This window comes from Leucoraja erinacea, chromosome 13 (genome assembly GCF_028641065.1).
Source record: "Leucoraja erinacea ecotype New England chromosome 13, Leri_hhj_1, whole genome shotgun sequence".
NCBI classification, from domain to species: Eukaryota; Metazoa; Chordata; class Chondrichthyes; order Rajiformes; family Rajidae; genus Leucoraja; species Leucoraja erinaceus.
In genome coordinates, this window is record NC_073389.1 from 4,054,816 (window position 1) to 4,077,043 (window position 22,228).

The 22,228-nt window shown below is 49.5% G+C and overlaps 2 protein-coding genes across 6 annotated transcripts in view; one reads left to right on the forward strand and one right to left on the reverse strand.

Moving 5' to 3' along the window:
* Nucleotides 1-22,228, forward strand: part of cd247 (CD247 molecule) — a 180,346-nt gene that overhangs the window by 8,430 nt on the left and 149,688 nt on the right. The window lies entirely within an intron of this gene.
* The window catches only part of pla1a (phospholipase A1 member A), a 39,146-nt gene continuing 27,498 nt past the window's right edge, over nucleotides 10,581-22,228 (reverse strand). The window contains exons 7-11 of one of the 2 annotated variants that reach the window (XM_055644304.1): nucleotides 20,893-21,060; nucleotides 19,539-19,628; nucleotides 17,769-17,883; nucleotides 15,428-15,586; nucleotides 10,581-14,060 (exon numbers count right to left, since the gene is read on the reverse strand). In XM_055644304.1, coding sequence (XP_055500279.1) covers nucleotides 13,928-14,060; nucleotides 15,428-15,586; nucleotides 17,769-17,883; nucleotides 19,539-19,628; nucleotides 20,893-21,060 — 665 coding nt within the window. In that variant the 3' untranslated portion in view covers nucleotides 10,581-13,927. The remainder of the gene's footprint in view (nucleotides 14,061-15,427; nucleotides 15,587-17,768; nucleotides 17,884-19,538; nucleotides 19,629-20,892; nucleotides 21,061-22,228) is intronic. The other variant, XM_055644303.1, reaches the window with a different exon arrangement.

Genomic DNA, 22,228 nt, shown 5'->3' on the forward strand with positions numbered 1-22,228 from the left:
AGGGGTCCCGACCTGCAACATCACCCATCCTTCTCTCCAGAGATGCTGCCTGAGCCTCTGAGTTACTCCAACACTTTGTGTCTGTTTGGTCACTGACGTTCGCATGCCCCCATCCCCCCACACACGCACCCCCACCCCTCCACACACCCACACACACCCCTACACCCACACACACCCCCACCCCCACACACACACCCCCACCCCTCCACACACACACCCCCACACACCACCACACACACACCCCTCACCCCACACCCCCCTCCACACACACCCCCCCCCACCCCTCCACACACACACACCCCTCCCCACACCCCACCCCTCCACACACACACACTCCACACCCCCCCCCCCCCTCCACACACACACCCCCACACCACACATACACACGCACCCACACCCGCGCGCGCACACACACACCCCCCACCCCACACACGCACACACCACACACACCCACCCCCCCACCCCCCCCCCACCCCCCACACACACCCCCACCCCCCACACCCACCCCCACCCCTCCACACCCCCACCCCCCACCCCTCCACCCCCACACCCGCACCCCACACCCCTCCACACACACCCCCACACCCCCCACCCCCCCCCCTCCACCACACCCCCCACCCCTCCACCACCACACACACCCCCCACCCCTCCACACACACACACCCCCCCCTCCCACACACACACCCCCCCACCCCTCCACACACGCCCCCACCCTCCACACACACCCCCCACCCCTCCACACACGCACCCCCACCCCTCCACACACGCACCCCACCCCCACACACCCACACCCCCACACACCACCCCACACCCCACCCCCCCACACACACACCCACCCCACACACCTCCCCACACACACACCCCACCCCCTCCACACACACACCCCACACCTCCCCCCCCACCCCTCCACACCCCCACCCCTCACACACACACCCTCCCCCACGCACCCCCACCCCACACACACCCACCCCCACACCACCCCACACCCACACACACCACCCCCACCCCCACCACACACACACCCCCCCCCCGCCACACACACACACACCACCCCTCCCACACCACACACACCCCACCCCCACCCCTCCACACACACACACCCCTCCCACCCCCCCCACACACACACCCCACCCCCCCACACCCTCCCCCACCCACACACACCCCCACCCCTCCACACACACACCCCCCCCACCCCACACACCTCCACCACACCCACCCACACACCCACCCCCCACCCCCCCACACACACCCCCACACCCCCACCCCCACCACACACACCCCCCCCCACCCCTCCACACACGCACCCCCACCCCTCCACACACCCACCCCCACCCCTCCACCACACCCCCCACCACACACACACACCCCCCCCCACCCCTCACACACACACCCCCCCCCACCCACACACACACACCCTCCCCCCCCCACCCCTCCCACACACACACCCCCACCCCTCCCACACACCCCCCCCCCCCTCCACACCACCCCCACCCACACACACACCCCCACACTCACTCCCCCACACACCCCCACACACACACACACACCCTCCCACCCACACCCCCACCCTCCACACCCACCACCCCCACACCCACCCCCACACCTCCACACCCCCCACCCCACCACACCACACCACACACCACCCCCCCACCACCACCCCCACCCCTCCACCCACACCCACCCCCCTCCACACACCACACCCCCCACCCACCACACACACACCCCCCCCCCCCACCACACACACACCCCACCCCTCCACACACACACACCCCCACCCCTCCACACACACACACACCCCCACCCCTCCACACACACACACACCCCCCACACACGCACCCCCCCCTCCACACACACACACCCCCACCCCTCCACACACACACCCACCCCCACCCCCACCACCCCCCCCCTCCACACACACACCCCCCCCCCACCACCCCACCCACACCCTCCCCCACACACCCCCCACCCACCACACCCCCCCCCTCCACACACACACCCACCCCACCCCCCACCACACACACCCCCCACCCCTCCACACACACACACCCCCTCCACCACCCACCCCCACACACACCCCCCCACCTCCCACCCCCCCACACACACCCCCCACCCCCCACACACACACACCCCCCACCCCCACCACACCACACGCACCCCCACCCCTCCACACACACACACCCCCCCCCACCCCCCCCCACCCCTCCACACACCCCTCCACACACACCCCCCCCCCACACACACACACACACACCCCACACACACACACTTCACATCCACACACACTCCACACACACCCCACACACACGCACACCCTCCACACACACACACACACCTTCCCCCCTCCACACACACACACCCCCCCACCCCTCCACACACACACACCCCCACCCCCTCCACCACACACACACCCCCACCCCTCCACACACACACACCCCCACCCCCTCACACACACACACCCCCCCCCCTCCCCACACACACGCACCCCCACCCCTCCACACACACACACACCCCCCCCACCACCACACACACACACCCCCCCACCGCCCTCACACACACACACCCCCCCCCCTCCACACACACCCCGCACCCCACCCCCCCACACACCACCCCCACACACACACACCCACCCCACACACGCACACAACCACACGAAAAAAACCACACAAAAACACACACACGCCCACCAACAAACACACCCACACACACACCACCACCCCCACACACACACACACACACACCCACCCACACACACACACACACACACACACACACACACACACACACACACACACACACACACCACACACACACACACTCACCCACACACACACAACACACACCCCCACACCCACACACGCACACACACACCACGGACACGCGCACACGCACCACGCACACACACACACACACACACACCACCACCCCCTACGCACACGCAGTCCCCCCCCCCCGCACACGCACCCACAGACACGCCCCAACCCCCACACATACCCACACCCCTTGTTTCCCATGGCCAGGGGCGAGTGTTGTGCAGCTCCCCGGTGATGTGGCACTGTCTTTGGCTGCAGCCTGCTGCCTGTCACAGTCTTGCACGTGAGTCAGATGTGCAGCTGTAGTGCAGCCACAGGCAGTGAACGTGAGGTGCAGGTGAATGCCCCGAAGCCATCGGCATCTTCATTCTTTTCTCTGTCCAGCCACGTCTTGAATTGATTTTTCACGACTCATTGCTTCATGTGGCCACAGTGCACTGGATGAGGTGCAGTTTGTTCCAAGTATCAGTCTCCACGCTGCTCCCCAATGAACAGTCGCTTCCCACACCGAGGGGGGTGGGTATACTGAACTATATTATAACAACATTTAAAAGACATTTGGACAGGTACATGGATAGGAAAGGTGTGGAGGGATATCAGACTAGTTTAGGTGGATCATCTTGGTTGGCATGGACCAGTTGTGCAGAAGGGCCTGTCTCTGTGACTGGCATGCTCTTGATGAGGGAAATGACTCCTGTCGATATTGATTTTGTGATCTTAAACTACATGAAATGGTCATTTAACACTGAAAGGAGCAAATAATTACTTTGACACTTGCACATGCACAGGTTCACTACAAAATGTGATCCCTATGCCTGCATTTAGATTAGTTTACCATCATGTACACTGAAAATCAGAGAAGGCTGTTCTGGGTGTTTTCAGATTCAGATTCAGATTCAGATTCAATTTTAATTGTCATTGTCAGTGTACAGTACAGAGACAACGAAATGCATTTAGCATCTCCCTGGAAGAGCGACATAGCAAATGATTTGAATAAATAATAATAAGTGTCCGGGGGGGGTGGTGATTGGCAGTCACCAAGGTAAGTTGTTGAGTAGAGTGACAGCCGCCGGGAAGAAGCTGTTCCTCGACCTGCTGGTTCGGCAACGGAGAGACCTGTAGCGCCTTCCGGATGGTAGGAGGGTAAACAGTCCATGGTTGGGGTGAGAGCAGTCCTTGGCGATGCTGAGCGCCCTCCGCAGACAGCGCTTGCTTTGGACAGACTCAATGGAGGGGAGCAAGGAACCGGCGATGCGTTGGGAAATTTTCACCACCCTCTGCAATGCCTTCCGGTCGGAGACAGAGCAGTTGCCATACCATACTGTGATGCAGTTGGTAAGGATGCTCTCAATGGTGCAGCGGTAGAAGTTCACCAGAATCTGAGGAGACAGATGGACCTTCTTCAGTTACGATGAGTACAATGATGCACAAGTTAGAGGGAAGTGTGTGTAGTGGACAACACTTGATCCTCTTCTGCGGCTGCACGCAGAGTCTCCACATTCCAGTGCCATCTTGCAACTTTTGGGTAATAACCCCAGAAAAGCACTAATCTTTTCTCTTTAAAGCCTGTGAAATGGAAATTCTGCACAGATTGTAAATGGCTGCAGATGCTGTTTTGCAGGCTGACTTAACAGATTTCTGTCGAGAGGATTTCTTGATTAGAGTTGGAATGGGCCAAAATTACCCAGAACTTGCTATCTTGAAAACTGCATTTCTGATAGTTAATTGCTTGGCAATTGAATTCATGTTTATCTGTAATGTGCTACATCCTTCTGTGGATGTTGCATCTTTGCAGTGATTTTAACATTACATTGAAAATAATACATTTGTCTGGAAGGAGGCACATGCAATTTGCCAATAGACAATAGTTGCAGGAGTAGGCCACTCGGCCCTTCGAGCCAGCACCACCATTAAATGTGATCATAGCTGATCATCCCCAATCAGTATCCCGTTCTTGCCTTCTCCCCATATCCCCTGACTCCGTTATCTTTAAGAGCCCTATCTAGCTCTCTCTTGAAAGTATCCAGAGAACCGGTCTCCACCGCCCTCTGAGGCAGAGAATTCCACAGACTCACAACTCTCTATGTGGAAAAAGTGTTTCCTCGTCTCTGTTCTAAATGGCTTACCCCTTATTCTTAAACTGTGGCCCCTGGTTCTGGACTCCCCCAACATCGGGAACATGTTCCACTTTTTCCGGAAGTGGCGGCGCTGTTAACAGCTGCGGCTCGCCTGCAGTCCGTCTGTTTCTACTTTTTTCTGTTGTTTTTTTGTTTTGTTTTGGTTAAGTTTTAGTTTGTTGGGTTGTGTTGGGGGTGGGGGGTGAAACATGTTCTCTGTCTCTTCCCTCGGGGGAATGCGACTTTTTTGTGTCGTATCCCCCTTCTCTGCCTCCGTCTGCGCTGAGGCCTAATGGCGGAGCTGGCGGCCTCCAACCTGCGACCGACCCCGAGGCTCCGGAGGCAGAGCCAGCCAGGACTCACCAACGAGAGGCTGGCCGTCTTCGGGGCTGAGGCAGCAGTGGCCCGACTTGCTGGTGCGGCGTTCTGGCTTTCGGCGGCGGCCTGGAGCTGATGCAGCGTGGCTCGGAGCTGAGACTGCGGGACCCGGAGCTGGGGCGGCGGCCCGTAGCGGAAACTGCAGGACCCGGAGCGGAGACTGCGGGATCCGGAGCTGGGGCAGCGACCCGGAGCAGAGACTGCGGGACCTGGAGCTGATGCTGTGGAGGGCCGACTCGGAGCGGAGACGGCGTTCCGGCTTTCGGCAGCGGCGACATCACCACGGAGGTCCGCTGGGCTGGAGAGCGGCATCTCAGGCCTGGATCGATCGCCTCAGCGCAGAGGGAGAACAACGAGGGAAGAGACGGAGACTACGACTTTGCCTCCATCACAGTGAGGATGTGCTTGGTGAACTCACTGTGGTGGATGTTTAATTTGTGTTTATTGTATGTTTTGTTATTATTGGTTCAGTGTATGACTGCAGGCAACATAATTTCGTTCAGACCGAAAAGTCTGAATGACAATAAAGGAATCTAATTCTAATTCTAATTCTAATGTTTCCTGCCTCTAGCGTGACCAAGCCCTTAACAATCTTATATGTTTCAATAAGATCCCCTCTCACCCTTCTAAACTCCAGAGTGTACAAGCCCAGCCGCTCCATTCTCTCAGCATTCTTTAAAAGACGATCTTTTAAAGATTTTTTTTGTGCTCGGGAGCAGATGATTTGCGGGTGATCATTGGGCAGCAGCCAAATGTTTCTGAAACTGCCCATCTAATAACCATTTAAACCAGCATCTGCAGTTCTTTCTTACACATCTAATAACCATGGTGACCCAGCCTTTGAGCTCAGCCTTCATGCCTATTAGGGGTAGTTGTGTCTCTTGCATTGGTCGGCCGGGAGGTCATTGTTGTGACCATCTGGAGATGGGCTCACAAAGGACGTGTCCAAGATGTTCCAGCTGTTGCCTCAACATCTGCTGGCTGCCTCCTGTTGTGAAAAGGGCGCCCTTTATATTTGCAAACAAAGACCAAAGCAATTGATTTAAATTTCACTGATTTTTTTATTTACCTCAGTATTTGTGTGTAACGGCTGATCTTTTATTATTGAAACCGTACAACACAAAAACAGCCTCTTCAGCCCACCTTGTTCATGCTGACCAAAATGACCCATCTAAGCTAGTCCCATTGGCCAGTGTTTGGCCCACATCCCTCTAAATCTTTCTGTAGATTTGCTCTACTTGTATGTTAACCAATACTAACACACAAATGCTACACACCACTATTATCTATAATCCCAGTCCTGGTTTTTATACACACCACTATTATCTATAATCCAGTCCAGGTTTTTATCATACCGCCAGCACCATTCATACAGACCAAGCTGCCAGTCATGATGCAGACACAGTGATGCCAACATGCTGTGTAACTTTGTTTAATGCCAATAAACCCGTTCGGTCTTTACTTTGAGCATGTGTCAGTTGCTCTACCCTTTCCTATCCATGCACTTATCCAAATGTCTTTTTAAATTTGACATTTTACCTCCCTCAACTATTTTTTTTTCTAACAGCTCGTTCCATTTGTCCACCATCCTCTGTGTGGAAAAAGTTGCCCCTCGGGTTACTAATACATGTTTTCCCCTCTCATCTTAAAACAATGTCCTCTGGTTCTTGACTTCCCTACCATAGGGAAGGGTCAGAAAATGGGTCCAGGCCTCCAGTCCAGGGCCCAGTCTATGTTTAGAACTTGGGAATTTAGAATTTAGAAAGATGAGAGGGGATCTTATGGAAACTTATAAATTTCTTAAGGGATTGGGAAGGCTTTTTTCACCCAGAGAGTTGTGAATCTGTGGAATTCTCTGCCACAGAAGGCAGTGGAGGCCAATTTACTGGATGTGTTCAAGGGAGTTAGATAGAGCTCTCAGGCTAATGGAATCAAAGGATATGGGGAGAAAGCTGGAACGGGGTACTGATTTTGGATGATCAGCCATGATCATATTGAATGGTGGGGTTGGCTCGAAGGGCTGAATGGTCTACTCCTGCACCTATTTTCTACGTTTCTATGTGTTCCAAAGAACTAGACACAAAGCTGGAGTAACTCAGCGGGACAGGCAGCATCTCTGGCGAGAAGGAATGGGTGACGTTTTGGGCCAAGACCCTCTTCAGACAGACTGAAGAAAGGCCTTGTCCCGAACAGTCACGCATTCCTTCTCTCCAGAGACGCTGCCTGTCCCGTTTAGTTACTCCAGCTTTTCGTGTCTATCTTCGGTTTAAACCAGCACCTGAAGTTCCTTCTTACACATGTTCTCCAGAGCTGTTGCCTGACCTCCTGAGTTACTCCAGCACTGACTTTTTTTCCCTGGGATAAACATTTTTGTTATTGTGGTGAATAGAGGTTGGGATGACCAATTTAACTTTTGGGTGAAAACCTTTTGCCTAGACACAGCTTTCCTGGCCCACTAATGCAATAACACACAGTTAAATGAACATGGATGGGTAACATTAGGGCTGGGACTCCTCTTTAGATCCAGCAAGGAGAGAGAAAGATTGTTGTTCTTGGAATCCAAATGGGATTAATATTGAGAGACGGCTGGGATGACAATCTCCTTCATGACGAGTCTTTTGTGAAATTGGGTCCCAACAGATCGAGCATAAGAACCGTGTAATTCACAACTGCATTCCACAAAATAGATGCAAGTGATGTGGGAGGAGACCCACAAGGTCACATGCAAACTCCACACCGACAGCCCCATGGGTTAGAATCAACGAGGCAACCAGCATCAAAGACCCACGCCACCTTGACCACCCTCTCATCTCGCTGCTACCCTGAGGAAGAGGGTACAGTAGCCGGAAAACCATGACCTCCAGGTATAGAAACTGCTTCTTCACAGTAACCATCTGGCTTTGGAACTGCACAACACTACACTCAAAGAAACATAGAAAATAGGTGCAGAAGAAGGCCATCCGGCCCTTCAAGCAGTTCCTAAACCTGGAGGTTATGGTTTTCTGGCTCCTGTACCTTCTTCCTGGGGGTAGCAGTGAGATAAGAGTGTGGGCAAGGGTGGTGTGGGTCTTTGATGTTGGGTGCCTCCCGTAGATCTCTGTGATGGTGAGGAGGTCAGTAGCAGTGGACTGGTCATTGTCTACACTCTCTGTCTCCTTCGTTCCTGAGCATTTGAGTTATTGAACCCAAGCCATGATGCAACAGATCAGTATGCTTTCTACTGTACACCTGCAGACTTTGATAGAGTATTTGGCGATGTGCCCAATCTTCGAAAGCATTATAAACGTGACTGAATTTTCTTTAATTGTTTCAATGTGTTGGGACTTGAGCAGATCTACAGGGAGGTGCCCGCCCTGGAGCTTGAAGACGATGAGTCTCCACTGCCATCCATTGGTCAGTGCAGATGCCTGGTACCTTGGCATGTACCTGCTGAAGCCAGCAATCACTTCCTTGGCCTTGCTAATGTTGTGAGGAAGGTTCACAAAGGACTCAGTGCTGGAGCAACTCACCAGGTCAGGCTGCATCTCTGGAGAACATGTATCGGTGACATTTCGGGTTGGGACTCCTCCTTAGATTCAGCAAGGAGAGAGGAAAATTGTGGTTCTTGGCATCCAAATGGGATTAATATTGCAAGAGGGATGGGATGACAGTCTCCTTTGTTGAATTGGGTCAAACAGATAGAGCAGAAGAACCCTGTAATTCACAACTGCATTCCACAAAATAGATGCAAGTGATGTGGGAGGAGGTCAGAGCTTGGGAGGAAACCCACAAGGTCGCATGCAAACTCCACACAGACAGCACCATGGGTTAGGAACATACCTGGGCCTCTGGTGTGGAGAGGCAACAGCTCTTTGTAGCTGTAATACGGTGTCACCACAACTGCACCACTGATTCCTGAAATAAAATGGAACAGTCTCTAAAAACTGCTAATCCAGCACTACCAATGTCCTGAGCTGTCGGATGAAGAGTATATTCCCTTCGGATGCCCAAATAATTCATTGCTATTTTGGACTTCAAGTCATTTCAGAAACAAAGTCATTATGATAATTTGACCTTGCAGCAGAAAAACACTGGATGAATTTCTAGCTCATTTCACCAGACTGGACTCTTGCAATTGAATGTACCACCCATTTAACCCCGCTAGGTATAGGTCTACAATGATTAGATGACATTTATAAATAAACTAGGCTGCTTGATAACATGTTTTTCTAGAAATATAATTGGATTGTGTATTTCTATGAGCTTTTAGATAGCCAATGGATTTAACATTTTGTTTGCTTTGTCTGCTGTTTAATTTCATAAAGGTGGAAAAGTTTTATTTTAAAACCATTTTTTTGCTTGTGCGAGTGTGGTATTGACTTGCCTGTGCCAGCCTAGACCAGCAGACACTGTGTGTGTGTGTGTGTGCATGTGCTGTGAAGAACAATGCAATAGGGATGCAGTATGAAGGAACTGCAGATGCTGGTTTACACCGAAGATAGACACACACAAAATGCTGGAGTAACTCAGCGGGACAGCATCCAGCATCTCTGGATAGAAGGAATGCGTGACGCTTTGGGTCAAGAAGGGGACTCTATTCCGAAACGTCACCCATTCTTTCTATCAGGAGGTGCTGCCTGCCAGCTGAGTTACTCCAGCATTATGTGTCTATCTCCTGGGCATCCGCTAAGGCAAGAGACCTGGGGAATAACTGGTTTTATTCCAAGGCTCCCCCCTTCTTTCCCACTGCATCCTGCCAGTAGCACATGGAGTTTCCAAAGAAATAGCTTTCAATCTGGGACTATGGAATGATCTTTTAGTGGACTTTATATTGCATTGCATGTTGTCCCGTTTATTTGTGCCGTTGGTGATTGTACAAGTATAGGGTAATGTCAGCAATTACAAATGTAAACGTATGCATTAAACCTTGAGTTTCAGTGCAGCAATATATATGCATTTTAAATCAACGCTTTTTTTACTTGAAACTAAAGAAGGGTCCTGACCTGAGAAGTCACCTATCTATGTTCTCCATGGGTGCTGCCTGACCCATTGTGTTACTCCAGCACTTTGTGTCTTTACTTGCCACTCTGCCTCTTCATACTCGTACTACCCCATCATGGCTGACTCGATGGTTCCTCCACTTGATCTCTATGTGTGGGCTCCGCTCAGTGTTTGTGTTCCGATTTAATGTGCATGAAGGAATTTGGGTGCTGGTTTAAACCGAAGATCGGCACAAAATGCTGGCAGCATCTCTGGAGAGAAGGACTGGGTGACGTTTTGGGTCTGAAGAAGGGTCTCGACCCGAAGCGTCACCCACACCTTCTCTCCAGAGAAGGTCCCGCTGAGTTACTCCAGCATTTGGTGCCTATCTTTGGTTTAAACCAGCATCTGCAGTTCTTTCCTACACATCCAATCCATTGGCACTGACCTTGTAGCCACAGACATGTGGATGCTCATGTTTGGGACCAGGTTACTGGTGAGCAGAGTGTGACTGGGTAGACAAAAATGCTGGAGAAACTCAGCGGGTGAGGCAGCATCTATGGAGCGAAGGAAATAGGCGACGTTTCATGCCAAAACCCTTCTACGGTGGCCCTTACTCTGGCAATGGAGGAGGCCCAGGACAGAAAGGTCGGATTCGGAATGGGAGAGGGAGTTGAAGGCCAGAGTGAGGACCACTGTAAATTGGAGGAGCAACACCTCATATTTCGCTTGGGCAGTTTGCATCCCAGCGGTATGAATATTGACTTCTCCAATTTCAGGTAGTCCTTACTATCTCCTCCCCTTCTCAGCTCTCCCTCAGCCCACTGGCTCCACCTTTTCCTTTCTTCCTCCCCTCCCCCACCCTCACATCAGTCTGAAGAAGGGTTTCGACCCAAAACGTTGCCTATTTTCTTCTCTCCATAGATGCTGCCTCACCCGCTGAGTTTCTCCAGCATTGTTGTCTACCTCCGATGTTTCCATCAACTGCAGTTCCTTCTTGAACAACAGAGTGTGACTGTGTACAGGTACAGAAGTGTGAAAACACATTCCTCCAGATTTGGGGCCAGTTACTTCCCAGCTGACTGCACCATCCTACCACCAACTAGAGAGTGGCCCTCATTTACCTCATTGGAGACCCTCCGATTACCTTGAATTGGACTTTACTGGACATTATTCCCTTTATCCTGTATCTAAACACTGTGAATGGCTCGATTATAATCATGTACAGTCTGTCCACTGACTGGTTAGCATGCAACAAAAGCTTTTCACTAAACCTCTGTGACAATAAACTAAACCATAGGTTGGTCGTTGGTGATCTATGCAACGTCTATGCAACCATTAGCCAGGCAGTGGCAGGAACCAGTGCTTGATTGGGATGCGTTGCCATGGCATCTTATCTTCTCTCCCTCTGACAAGACAAGTTGATTTTTGTGGCAACAATGCTGTTCTCTGTACATTTACAGAGCCATGGAGCTGTAAGGCATGGAAACAGGCCCTTTGGCCCACCTTGTCCATGCCAACCAAGTTGGCATATTGGACTAGTCCCATTCTCCATTTCCCTCTGAATCCTTCCTATCTGTAACTGTCCACTACCCTGGGGGAAAAAGACTGTGCTTCCTTTGTCCAGGCCCCTCGTGATCCTGATCACCCCTCAGCCTCATACACTAAAAGAGAGAACTTTGAATCTGTCCAACGCAACCTCTCCCTGTAATTCGAGCCCAGGTAACATCCTGGTGAATCTTGACTGCACGCTTTCCAACTTAACGATGTCCTTCCTATAGCTGAGCGACCAGAACAGTGCACAGTGCTCCAAATGTGGACAGCTGGAACGTGCTGTCCTAACACCTGTAATCAGTTCCCTTCCCAATGAGGGCAAATGTACCAAATGCCTTGATGTGGCTCGCCACTTTGAGGGACCCATGTACCTGTACACCCACATCTGTTCTGCACCACTCTCCAGGGGTCTCCCTGTGTGAGACGAGGTCCCTGTTGGCACTGATCGTTCGTACTCATTCCTTGCCGATGATGCCTTGCCAGAGCCTTACAGCCCTTGCTCCAGTAGCACAGAGGCAGATGGATGTCGTGTGGCCCTTCTCTGTGGATCTGTTGAGCTTGTGCCACCTCCTGTCCCGTCTAGGAATAGCGGTTACTTTCTTGTTGCTGACTGGGGATGTTTTGTTGAAGGGTGCATGAATCAAGAGTGCTCCAATTCTGTGCCGCTCTTTGTGTGAAAGACCAGAAAGTTCTTTAGTTCTACAGTTTACATTTGCTGCCTCGCCAACAGTCTGTCTGTCCTTTCTTCTGTTTTGTTATTTTAAGTACATGTTAAAAAGTTAGCGTTAATGTTCTCTGGTTTGTTTTATGTGTGGGGGGGGGGGTACTTTTTTCAATCTCTTACCTTGCCGGAGATGCGATTGTTTTCCGGGTCGTATCTCCGGTAGCTCTGCAGCCTAACATGGAGCTGGCGGCCGTGCTCGAGACTGACTTTAAGCCCCACCGCGGGGCCGCGGACTCACAATCGGAGCCTGCCATCGCTTACCTGGGATCAACGTATTTCACCTGCGGTTCGACGGAAAGCCTGCCGATTTTACCATCGAGGAGCTCACGGTCTCGGGTAGAGACTGGTGTTGGGAAGCTCCGAGACGCAGGACATTTGACCAGCCCCGACTCGGGGTCTGACCGCCCGGCGCGGAGGGCTGAGATCCCCCTCGATGCGGGAGCTTGATCGCCCCGATGCGGAGGGATCGACCGCCGGTTGCGGGAGCCAAGACAACGGAAGGTTCGAATGCCCCAACAAAGAAGGGAGGAAGATTGAACACTTTTCCCTTCCATCACTGTGAGGAATGTGGGGAAGTGACTGTGGTGGATGTTCATGTTAAACATTTACTTGGGTGTGTTGTGCTCTATATTGGTATGACTATGGCAATCTGAATTGTACCTTAATGTGGTGCATGTGACAATAAACTCACCGTGTACCTTGAAGTACATCTTTTACGTTTAGGTGTACTAAGCTATGCTTTGCACGCTATCCAATCTAATTGGGTAATATTATACTTTAGCGAGTTGAGACAGTAGGTTGAATTCCAATTGAGCTTTATTGTGAAAGTGGTGAAAACACCAGTAATCTTGAGACGGCTAAATACAGTACTACTACCTCAACGGTGGCTAAGAGAATGAATGGGCTGGGCTTGCCCAGAAACCCCCCCTCCCCACGGTTAGGTGACTGAGGTAACCAACCGCAGGGTTCGACTACTCACAGGCACCTGCAGGTGCCGCTACAACACATAAATACAATCGTCAAAGTCTAGTACAATAGGTGAAGCAAAGGGGAAGATACAGAGTGCGGGATATAGTTCTCAGCATTGTAACGCATTTGGACAAAGTGCAATGTCCAGATTGGTGTAGAGGTGAATCGGACATCACCCTAGTTTATGGAAGGACCGTTCAGAAGCCTGATGGCAGAGGGGAGGAAGCTGGTGAAGAGCGCTTTTGAGCTTCTGTACCTTCTGCCGGACTGGAGCGGGGAGAAGGAATGACCGACCGGGTGGACAAGTCTTTGATTATGTTGGCTGTTGTATCACTCAATCCGCTACATGTTACAAATCTGCTGAATGCTAGGTTAATATCTCCGAATATCATATATTAACCAGGTCCAACTAACATTCACTTGTATTGCAACTGGCAGCGTTGTTTGGCAGCGTTCTTCCCGGAACAATCGATGCTGAGACAGGCGCCAAATTCTTTAAATAGAGCTTTGTATATCACCATATTATAGATGCAGCGCGATGGTCTGTCTCTAGAAATAAAAGACAATTAGTTAGATTGCGTAACAACTCGGATACAACAACCTGCTCAATTTTTAGGGATTTGCAGATTAACTTCAATGGTACACACGTTTTAAAATAGTCTAAGAAGGAACTGCCGATGCTGGAAAATCGAAGGTAGACAAAAATGCTGGAGAAACCAGCACTTGCTCAGTGCCAAAGGTTTAGAAAGAGCAGAATTTGTTTGGTGTATCCAAGTGGGTTTTTGATACAATGTGTGGATCGTCTAACTCGAGAAGACAACATACTGGACCCTGTGGGAAGTGAGCCTGGCTTGGTGACCTTCATCCTCTTGCATATGGCGTGCACAGCCTAAAGTTGTAGGCCAACTTGTTCTATTTGATCTTATTTGATTGTGCACGCCGGGTTGATTGCATTCGTCGAAACAGGCGGACCACGTGAAGGTTGCAATCTCCCAGCCCGCTTGGTGACTGTTTTAGTGGAAGAACATTTTGGGCATAGTGATGATCACAGGTGAGTATTTTTTTTTTTAAATAAGTAGGCTGGACCTTCCAGGAAGGTACGTGCTTGGAGTAAGGAAAGCTACAACTTTATTTGCGTTTGGGAGCGGTAAACAGGGAGCAATTGTCGTCAGGCAAGCTCACATCTGGCATGGGAAACGTTTAAAAACCAGTTGGTCAAAGTTCAGGACGGGCATGTTCTAGTAAGGAGCAGGGATGAGGATGGCCAAGTAGGGAACCTCTGTTGACCACGTTGTAAATAGGGTCAGGAAAGACAAAGGAAGCACATGCAGGATTAAAGTGAATGGAATCTGACATGGCCTGAGGAATATAACGAAAGGAAGAATGAACTCAAGCTGGTGATTAAATGGGGCACACAGTGGCTTCGGGGAGTCGGATTAAAGAAAATCCCAAAGTGGCTATATTTAAAGTGAGGGTAACCAGAGAGAAGGTGGGACCACTCAAGGATAAAGGGAGGGGGTTTGTGCTTGTAGGCCAGGAACTAAACGAGTACTTTGCATCAGTTTTCATTGAGAAGGTTGACATGGCCAGTGTGATCAATCTGGACAATCAAATATACAAGAGTGGTTTGTGATTAAGGAGGAGGTGGTGTTGGGTCCTTTGAAGAGCATCAAGGTGGATCAATCCCCAGGACCTGATGGGATTTGTCCCAGGTTACTGAGAGCTGGTGAGGGGTCCATCTATGATAGCAGAGGGGAAACCACGTTTACTAAAGGGAGAGCATCTTTCTGATGTCTGAAGAATGGCGTCATCTATCCATGTTCTCCAAAGATGCTACCTGACCCAATGAGATACTCCAGCACTTTTTTTGTAAACAGACATCTGCAGTTCCTTGTTATTACATGAGAAATCATTACCTGTGATTCAGAGGGAGCTCTGTCACGCGCATCTCCTCGATGTGAATGGTGTGGGGCTTTCTACGCCAGCTCGATGACAGTTTCAGAGCGATCGATGCCATGTCCTCAATGCTCTGATCATGCGCGATCACCTTTTTCATTTTTGAATGCTTGTTGGATCTATGTGGAAAACATGCATGAGGTGATTCCATACCACACGGAACCTCACTCTGTCTCCTCCCACCCACCCATTGATGCTTCTGCTGTTGCATGCCCTCTTGTGGATGGGCAGCTCCCTGCACCTTGCCACCACCATTGTAGGCCAAAGACCCTATAGCGAGCTAGATAGATCACTCGACGAAAAAGACCTAGTACAGTCATGGACATTTTCGGCCCCATTTCCGTAACCGGCTTCCGTCTCTGCACCAAAGATCCCGTAGCGGAGCAAAGATACTAGTGCGGAGACGGAAGCCGGTTACGGAAACATCCTCGTACAAATAAAAGTTCTTTGGTAAAAATCTTCTCATTTTCAGAATTTTAATTTATTAACACAAACTGTTCCCCCGCAACGTTGATTACACTGCGAGTCGGGTCGGGTCGGGTTGGGTCGGGTTACTGAAATGGATGAAAAAAAGGCCCACGTTCCGCTCCGTTGCGTACTACACGTCAGCCCATTGCATTTAGAAGGAGTGGTCTATCTTGCTCTGCTATAGGATCTCTGCTGTAAGCCGTCTTCTGTGCACAACCACACCATGGGCATTAGACCCTGAAGTCCCAGACCATCTAGGTGGCCCGGGGGGAGGGGGAGGAGTGAATTGTATTTAAATACAAAGTCAACGGTACAGTGATGCAGCTGGTAGAGCTGCTGCCTCTCAGCACCAGAGCCCCGGGTCTGATCCTGACCTTGGGTGCTGTCTGTGTGTGGAGTTTGCACATTCTCCCTGTGCCCACGTGGGGTTCCTCCCCATATCCCTAAGACATGTGGTTTAAAAAGAATATTGCCTGCTCGTGTGTAGGGAGTGAATGAGAAAGTGTGATAGTATAGAACTAGTGTGAACAGGTGATCATTGGTCAGAGTGGACCAAAGGGCCTGTTTCCATGTGGGAATGCATTTATTTTTATTTAAATGCAAGAAGACGATATCAAAGCAATTCCCTTCCCTTGCCAAGATTGCTACGTTGCCCGATATACGAGTCGGCTATGGCTGGTGTGCAGTTGGGAGAAGATGTGGACATGCTGGTGCTGGAATCTTGCACAGAACACAATGCTGAGAACTATATTCTGCACTCTGTACCTTCTCTGCTCTACCTATTGTAAGTGAGTTTCAACTGATTGCATCTATGTATGATGTATCTGAGTAGTTTGAGTAGAATGCAAAACAATGCTTTTCACTGTACCTCACCACACATGACAATAATAAGCCTACATCATAAGGTCCAACCCCAATTTTTTTTTCTCTAGAAACTGGTGGCCCGGCACCTCCTTTAACCCCGACAAAATTACACGAGGGCACTTGAGTTCTCCCCCCAAAAATGTGGCACCAAGGCTGGGTGAGGTGGCTGACTTCTGCTCCGATCCCTCCCACTGTGGCCCAGCCGGAGCCGGGAGATACGTTCCCATAGCTGACTTCCGAGGCCATCTTTGTGGGCCAGTAGCTCAGCCCATGGGCGGCCTGGGGGCGACTGTTCCAGTACCGTTAGACTCCTCTTGGAGACCGTGATCTCAGTTGGTTTGGCTAAACTGATCCCAAAAGGGTCTGGAAACAAGGGTGCTGGAAATTCGGTGGTGGACCTGTATGCAGCACACTGCAAGGGCCAGGAAGCGAGCGAGCAAGATCATCTCTGACCCCTCTCACCCTGACAACAAACTCTTTGAACCACTTCCCCTCTGGAAGGCGACTCCGGATTGTCAAAGCTGCCACAGCCAGATGTAAAAACAGTTTTTATCCATGAGTAGTTGCTCTACACAACAGCCAAAAATCTGTAGCCTCCCTTTGATCTGGTATTTTGTTGGTTCACATGCTTGATCAATGGTGTTTTATCATTAATGTTTTATTATTATTAATTTTTAGTGTTTTCTGAGTCATTCGTAACTGTCACTGTATGTCATATTGTTACTTGTGGGCGGAGCACCAAGGCAAACTCCTTGTATGTGAATACTTGGCCAATAAACTTACTTAAATTAACAAGCGTGTATATTCTTGATGCTATTGTCTGAAAGAATCACTTGAATATGGTGTTGAGTAGTTTAATCATCCAACCTTGTTAAATATGTGGTAAATTCTCTGACTAGCAAGGTTTACTGATAAATTGGACTTCATTAGTTTCCAGCAGAAATGGACAAAGTTGAATGAAATACTTACATGGATATTTGCAGTTTTGACAAATGGGTGTAATTACTACTCAGGAATATCACATCGACACGCTGCTGATGAGGCCCAACCTCTCCCAGAAACACTTCCACCAGGAAATGTTTAGCTGGTTGGAGAAAATACCAGAAATAAATATTTAGGCAAATATTATTTGTATTATCTGTCTATTCCATCCACAGATGTTGCCTGACCCATTGAGTTCATCCAGCACTGCGTTTGGTGGCAAAAACAAGGGGGCAGATTATTATCTCAATGGGGTTAGGTTAGGTAAGGGGGAGGTACAGCGAGACCTGGGCGTCCTTGTACACCAGTCACTGAAAGTTGGCGTGCAGGTACAGCAGGCAGTGAAGAAAGCTAATGGAATGTTGGCCTTCATAACAAGAGGATTTCAGTATAGGAGTAGAGAGGTTCTTCTGCAGCTGTATAGGGCTCTGGTAAGACCGCATCTGGAGTATTGAGTACAGTTTTGGTCTCCTAATTTGAGGAAGGACATCCTTGTGATTGAGTCAGTGCTGCGTAGGTTCCCAAGATTGATCCTTGGGATGGCGGGACTGTCATATGTGGAAAGATTGAAAAGACTAGGCTTGTATTCACTGGAGTTTAGAAGGATGAGGGGGATCTTATAGAAATATATAAAATTATAAAAGGACTGGACAAGCTAGATGCAGGAAAAAATTCCCAACGTTGGGCGAGTCCAGAACCAGGAGCCACAGTCTTAGAATAAAGGGGAGGCCATTTAAGACTGAGGTGAGAAAAAACGTTTTCACCCAGAGAGTTGTGAATTTGTGGAATTCCCTGCCACAGAGGGCAGTGGAGGCCAAGTCACTGAATGGATTTAAGAGAGAGTTAGATAGAGCTCTTGGGGCTAGTGGAATCAAGGGAGAAGGCAGGCACGGGTTATTAATTGGGGACGATCAGCCATGATCACAATGAATGGTGCTGCTGGCTCGAAGAGCCGAAAGGCTTCCTCCTGCATCTATTTAAAAAAAACCCTCTCATTTCCAGTACCGCTGCCTATCTGATTGTACAGTTCTACAGTGCGGTCTTAGTAATTGCAAGCACATCCCTAAGTGTAAAAATCTTCAAACCAGGAGTGACATATGGTGTGCTAGTAGAATCCTTCGTAACATTCTCACATTTGTTTCAAAAATGTTTTTGACAAATGAATCTTTTTTTTAATTGGGAATCATGCCAAAATTAATGGATATTTTGATTTGCTAAGTGCCCAAAAGCAGTTGGTAATTTTTAATGGTCTATTAAGTACAGGGCAGTTTGCTGATTATGATGTGTCACTACACTGAGCCTGTTATAATTCAGTTGCCCACATTGCCAACATCTTCAGTGCTTTTGTGTTCAAGAAGGAACTGCAGATGCTGGAAGATCGAAGGTACACAAAAATGCTGGAGAAACTCAGCGGGTGCAGCAGCATTTATGGAGCGAAGGAAATAGGCGACGTTTCGGGCCAAAACCCTTCTTCAGACTGATCACGTTTCGGGCCGAAACCCTTCTTCAGATTGATGGTCTTCAGTGCTTTTGCTCTTCAAGATGAGTTGCATCTGAATCGATGCATTGGTGGGACAGTGTTATGATGGTGTAACAAGCAGCATAAATCGTAAAGGGAAGTTATTGGGGAAGTATTGGTCCCAGGGCAATCTGGCACCACAGACTTGTGCAATGTACCTCCATCCATCCTTCACCTTATAGAACTTCTGGGTTGAAGGAAGGACCAAATTTATAAATGTGGAGCAGCCAAACACTTACCGCAGAAAGGAATGTGACTTGATGTCATCAGGAAGGCTTTAACATCCCTCGGTTGTATGTCCGTGTGCAATCCTGCATGGTCCAAAAGCCCTAATGATCATGGAAACATGGTAACGTTATACACTCTTTAACACCATTTAAAAGACACTTGGACAGGAAAGGTTTAGAGGAGAGGGAATGTGGAAGAAGGAACCGCAGATGCTGGTTTATCTGAAAATAGACACAAAATGCTGGAGTAACTCAGCGGGACAGGCAGCATCTCTGGAGAGAAGGAATGGGTGACGTTTCGGGTCGACACCCTTCTGACTAGTCAGGGGAAAGGGAAACGAGAGATAGACGGTGTGTGGAGAGACTACAGAACAAATGAATGAAAGATCTGCAAAAAAGTAATAATGATAAAGAAAACAGGCCATTGTTATCAGTTTGTTGGGTGGGAACAAGAAGCTGGTGTGACTTGGGTGGGGGAGGGATTGTGAGAGAGGGAATACCGGGGCTACTTGAAGTGAGAGAAATCAATATTCACACCACTGGGCTGTAAGCTGCCTGAGCGAAATATGAGGTGCTGTTCTTTCAAATTTGTGTTTAGCCTCACTCTGACAATGGAGGAGACCAGGGTTTAGAGGGATCTGGGGCCAAACTCGGGCAAATGGCTCTCGATTAGATGGGGCATCGTGAATGAATTAATTAATAAGTTTAATGGCCAAGTATTCACATACAAGGAATTTGCCCTGGTCAGCATGCACGAGTTGGGCCGAAGGGCCTGTTTCTTTGCTGTGTGGCTCTCTGCTGTGGCAAGCTGCTTTGAGGTCTGATGATTAGAAATGGATCAATGGGGGAGGGGGGAATGGGGGATGGGGAAACATTTTAAAGTGCATTACCACAACAGCCAACCCTTGACACAATTGGACATTGAAAGGGGCCAGATGAATACCTTGTGAATGTCAAACATTGTAAGTAATCTGAGGGAGTTAGAGGAGATTGTTAGTAATAACTATCGAACACAGAACAGGACAGCACAGTCTGAAGAAGGGTCCCAACCCAAAATGTCATCTATGCCAAGTTCTCCAGAGATGTCGCCTGACCCGCTGAGTTGCTCCAGCACTTTGTCTTTTTTTTGTAAACCAGCATCTGCAGTTCCTTGTTGCTAATACAGCACAGGTACAGGCCCTTCGGCCCACTGTGTCTGTGCTGAACATGATGCCAAGTTAAACTAATCTCCGCTGCCCGCATATGATCCACATCCCTCCATTCCCCGCACGTCCATCCAAGATTCTCTTGAATGTCACTGGTGTACTGCCACCACCCTGACCCCTGGCAGCAGGTTCCAGCCACCCACACATTGTGACTGCCGTACCTATACGAGGGCAGTGCGTCAGGGACTGGTGATGGCAGTCGGCACAGTCCCCATTTGTAAATTGTTCGTATGTCTGGCAGGGGAAAGCTACCAATGGACAAGGGTTCTTGATGGAACTGATGTACAAATAAACGGCCCTCATGTGGTCACATGTCACGCGCTGGTACACTGGGGACAAACACAGAGAGAGAGAGAGAGATCGGTAACAAGCCACACAATACTTTTCTATATTCACCATCTTGAAGATAAACCTGCAGTGATAAATTCATCACACTCTTCATTGGTTACCCTTTTGTAGACACCTATTCCTTCTCTCCAGAGATGCTGCCTGTCCCGCTGACTTACTCCAGCATTTTGGGTCTATCTAAGGTGTTGGTAGACAAGTTAATTAAAAATTAAGCTACATTTATCATTACATAGAAAATAGGTGCAGGAGGAGGCCATTCGGCCCTTCGTGCCAGCACCGCCATTCATTGTGATCATGGCTGATCATCCCCAATCAATAACCCTTCTCCCCATATCCCTTGATTCCACTAGCCCCTAGAACTCTCGCTTAAATCCATCGAGTGATTTGGCCTCTGCCACTGCCCTCTGTGGCAGGGAATTCCACAAATTCACAACTCTCTGGGTGAAAAAGTTTTTTCTCACCTCAGTCTCAAATGGCCTCCCCTTTATTCTAAGACTGTGGCCCCTGGTTCTGGACTCGCCCAACACTGGGAACATTTTTCCTGCATCTAACTTGTCCAGTCCTTTTATATGTTTCTAATAAGATATCCCCTCATCCTTCTAAACCAGTGAATACAAGCCCAGTCTTTTCGATCTCATATGACAGTCCCGCCATCCCAGGGATCAATCTCTTGAACCTACGCTGCACTGCCTCAATCATTAATCATTTCCCATCAATATGCCCCCACTCTTGATTTGACGGTGAGCAAATAACCTAATAAACAAATAATTGAAGTATAAAATCAAATTTAAAATTTGAAAACCTAGTTTTAAACTTCGAGGTGCCTGTTCGCTGTACCACCATGTGTCATTACAGAGCATTGGGATCATGTACATTGCAGTTGCCCAATAAAATCTGCACCATATTTGTCCAAAATGTGAGGATATTTAGAGTCCTAGTCATACAGTGTGGAAACATGATCTTCAGCCATGTGACCATCTACAGTGTCCCATCTACACTTAGTCCCACAACCAGCCTCTACCCCTCTACACCTGTCCTATCCATGTACCTGCCTAAATGTTTCCTAAACGCTGTGATAGTACCTGCTTCAACTACCTCCTATAGCCAATAGACAATAGGTGCAGGAGTAGGCCATTCGGCCCTTCGAGC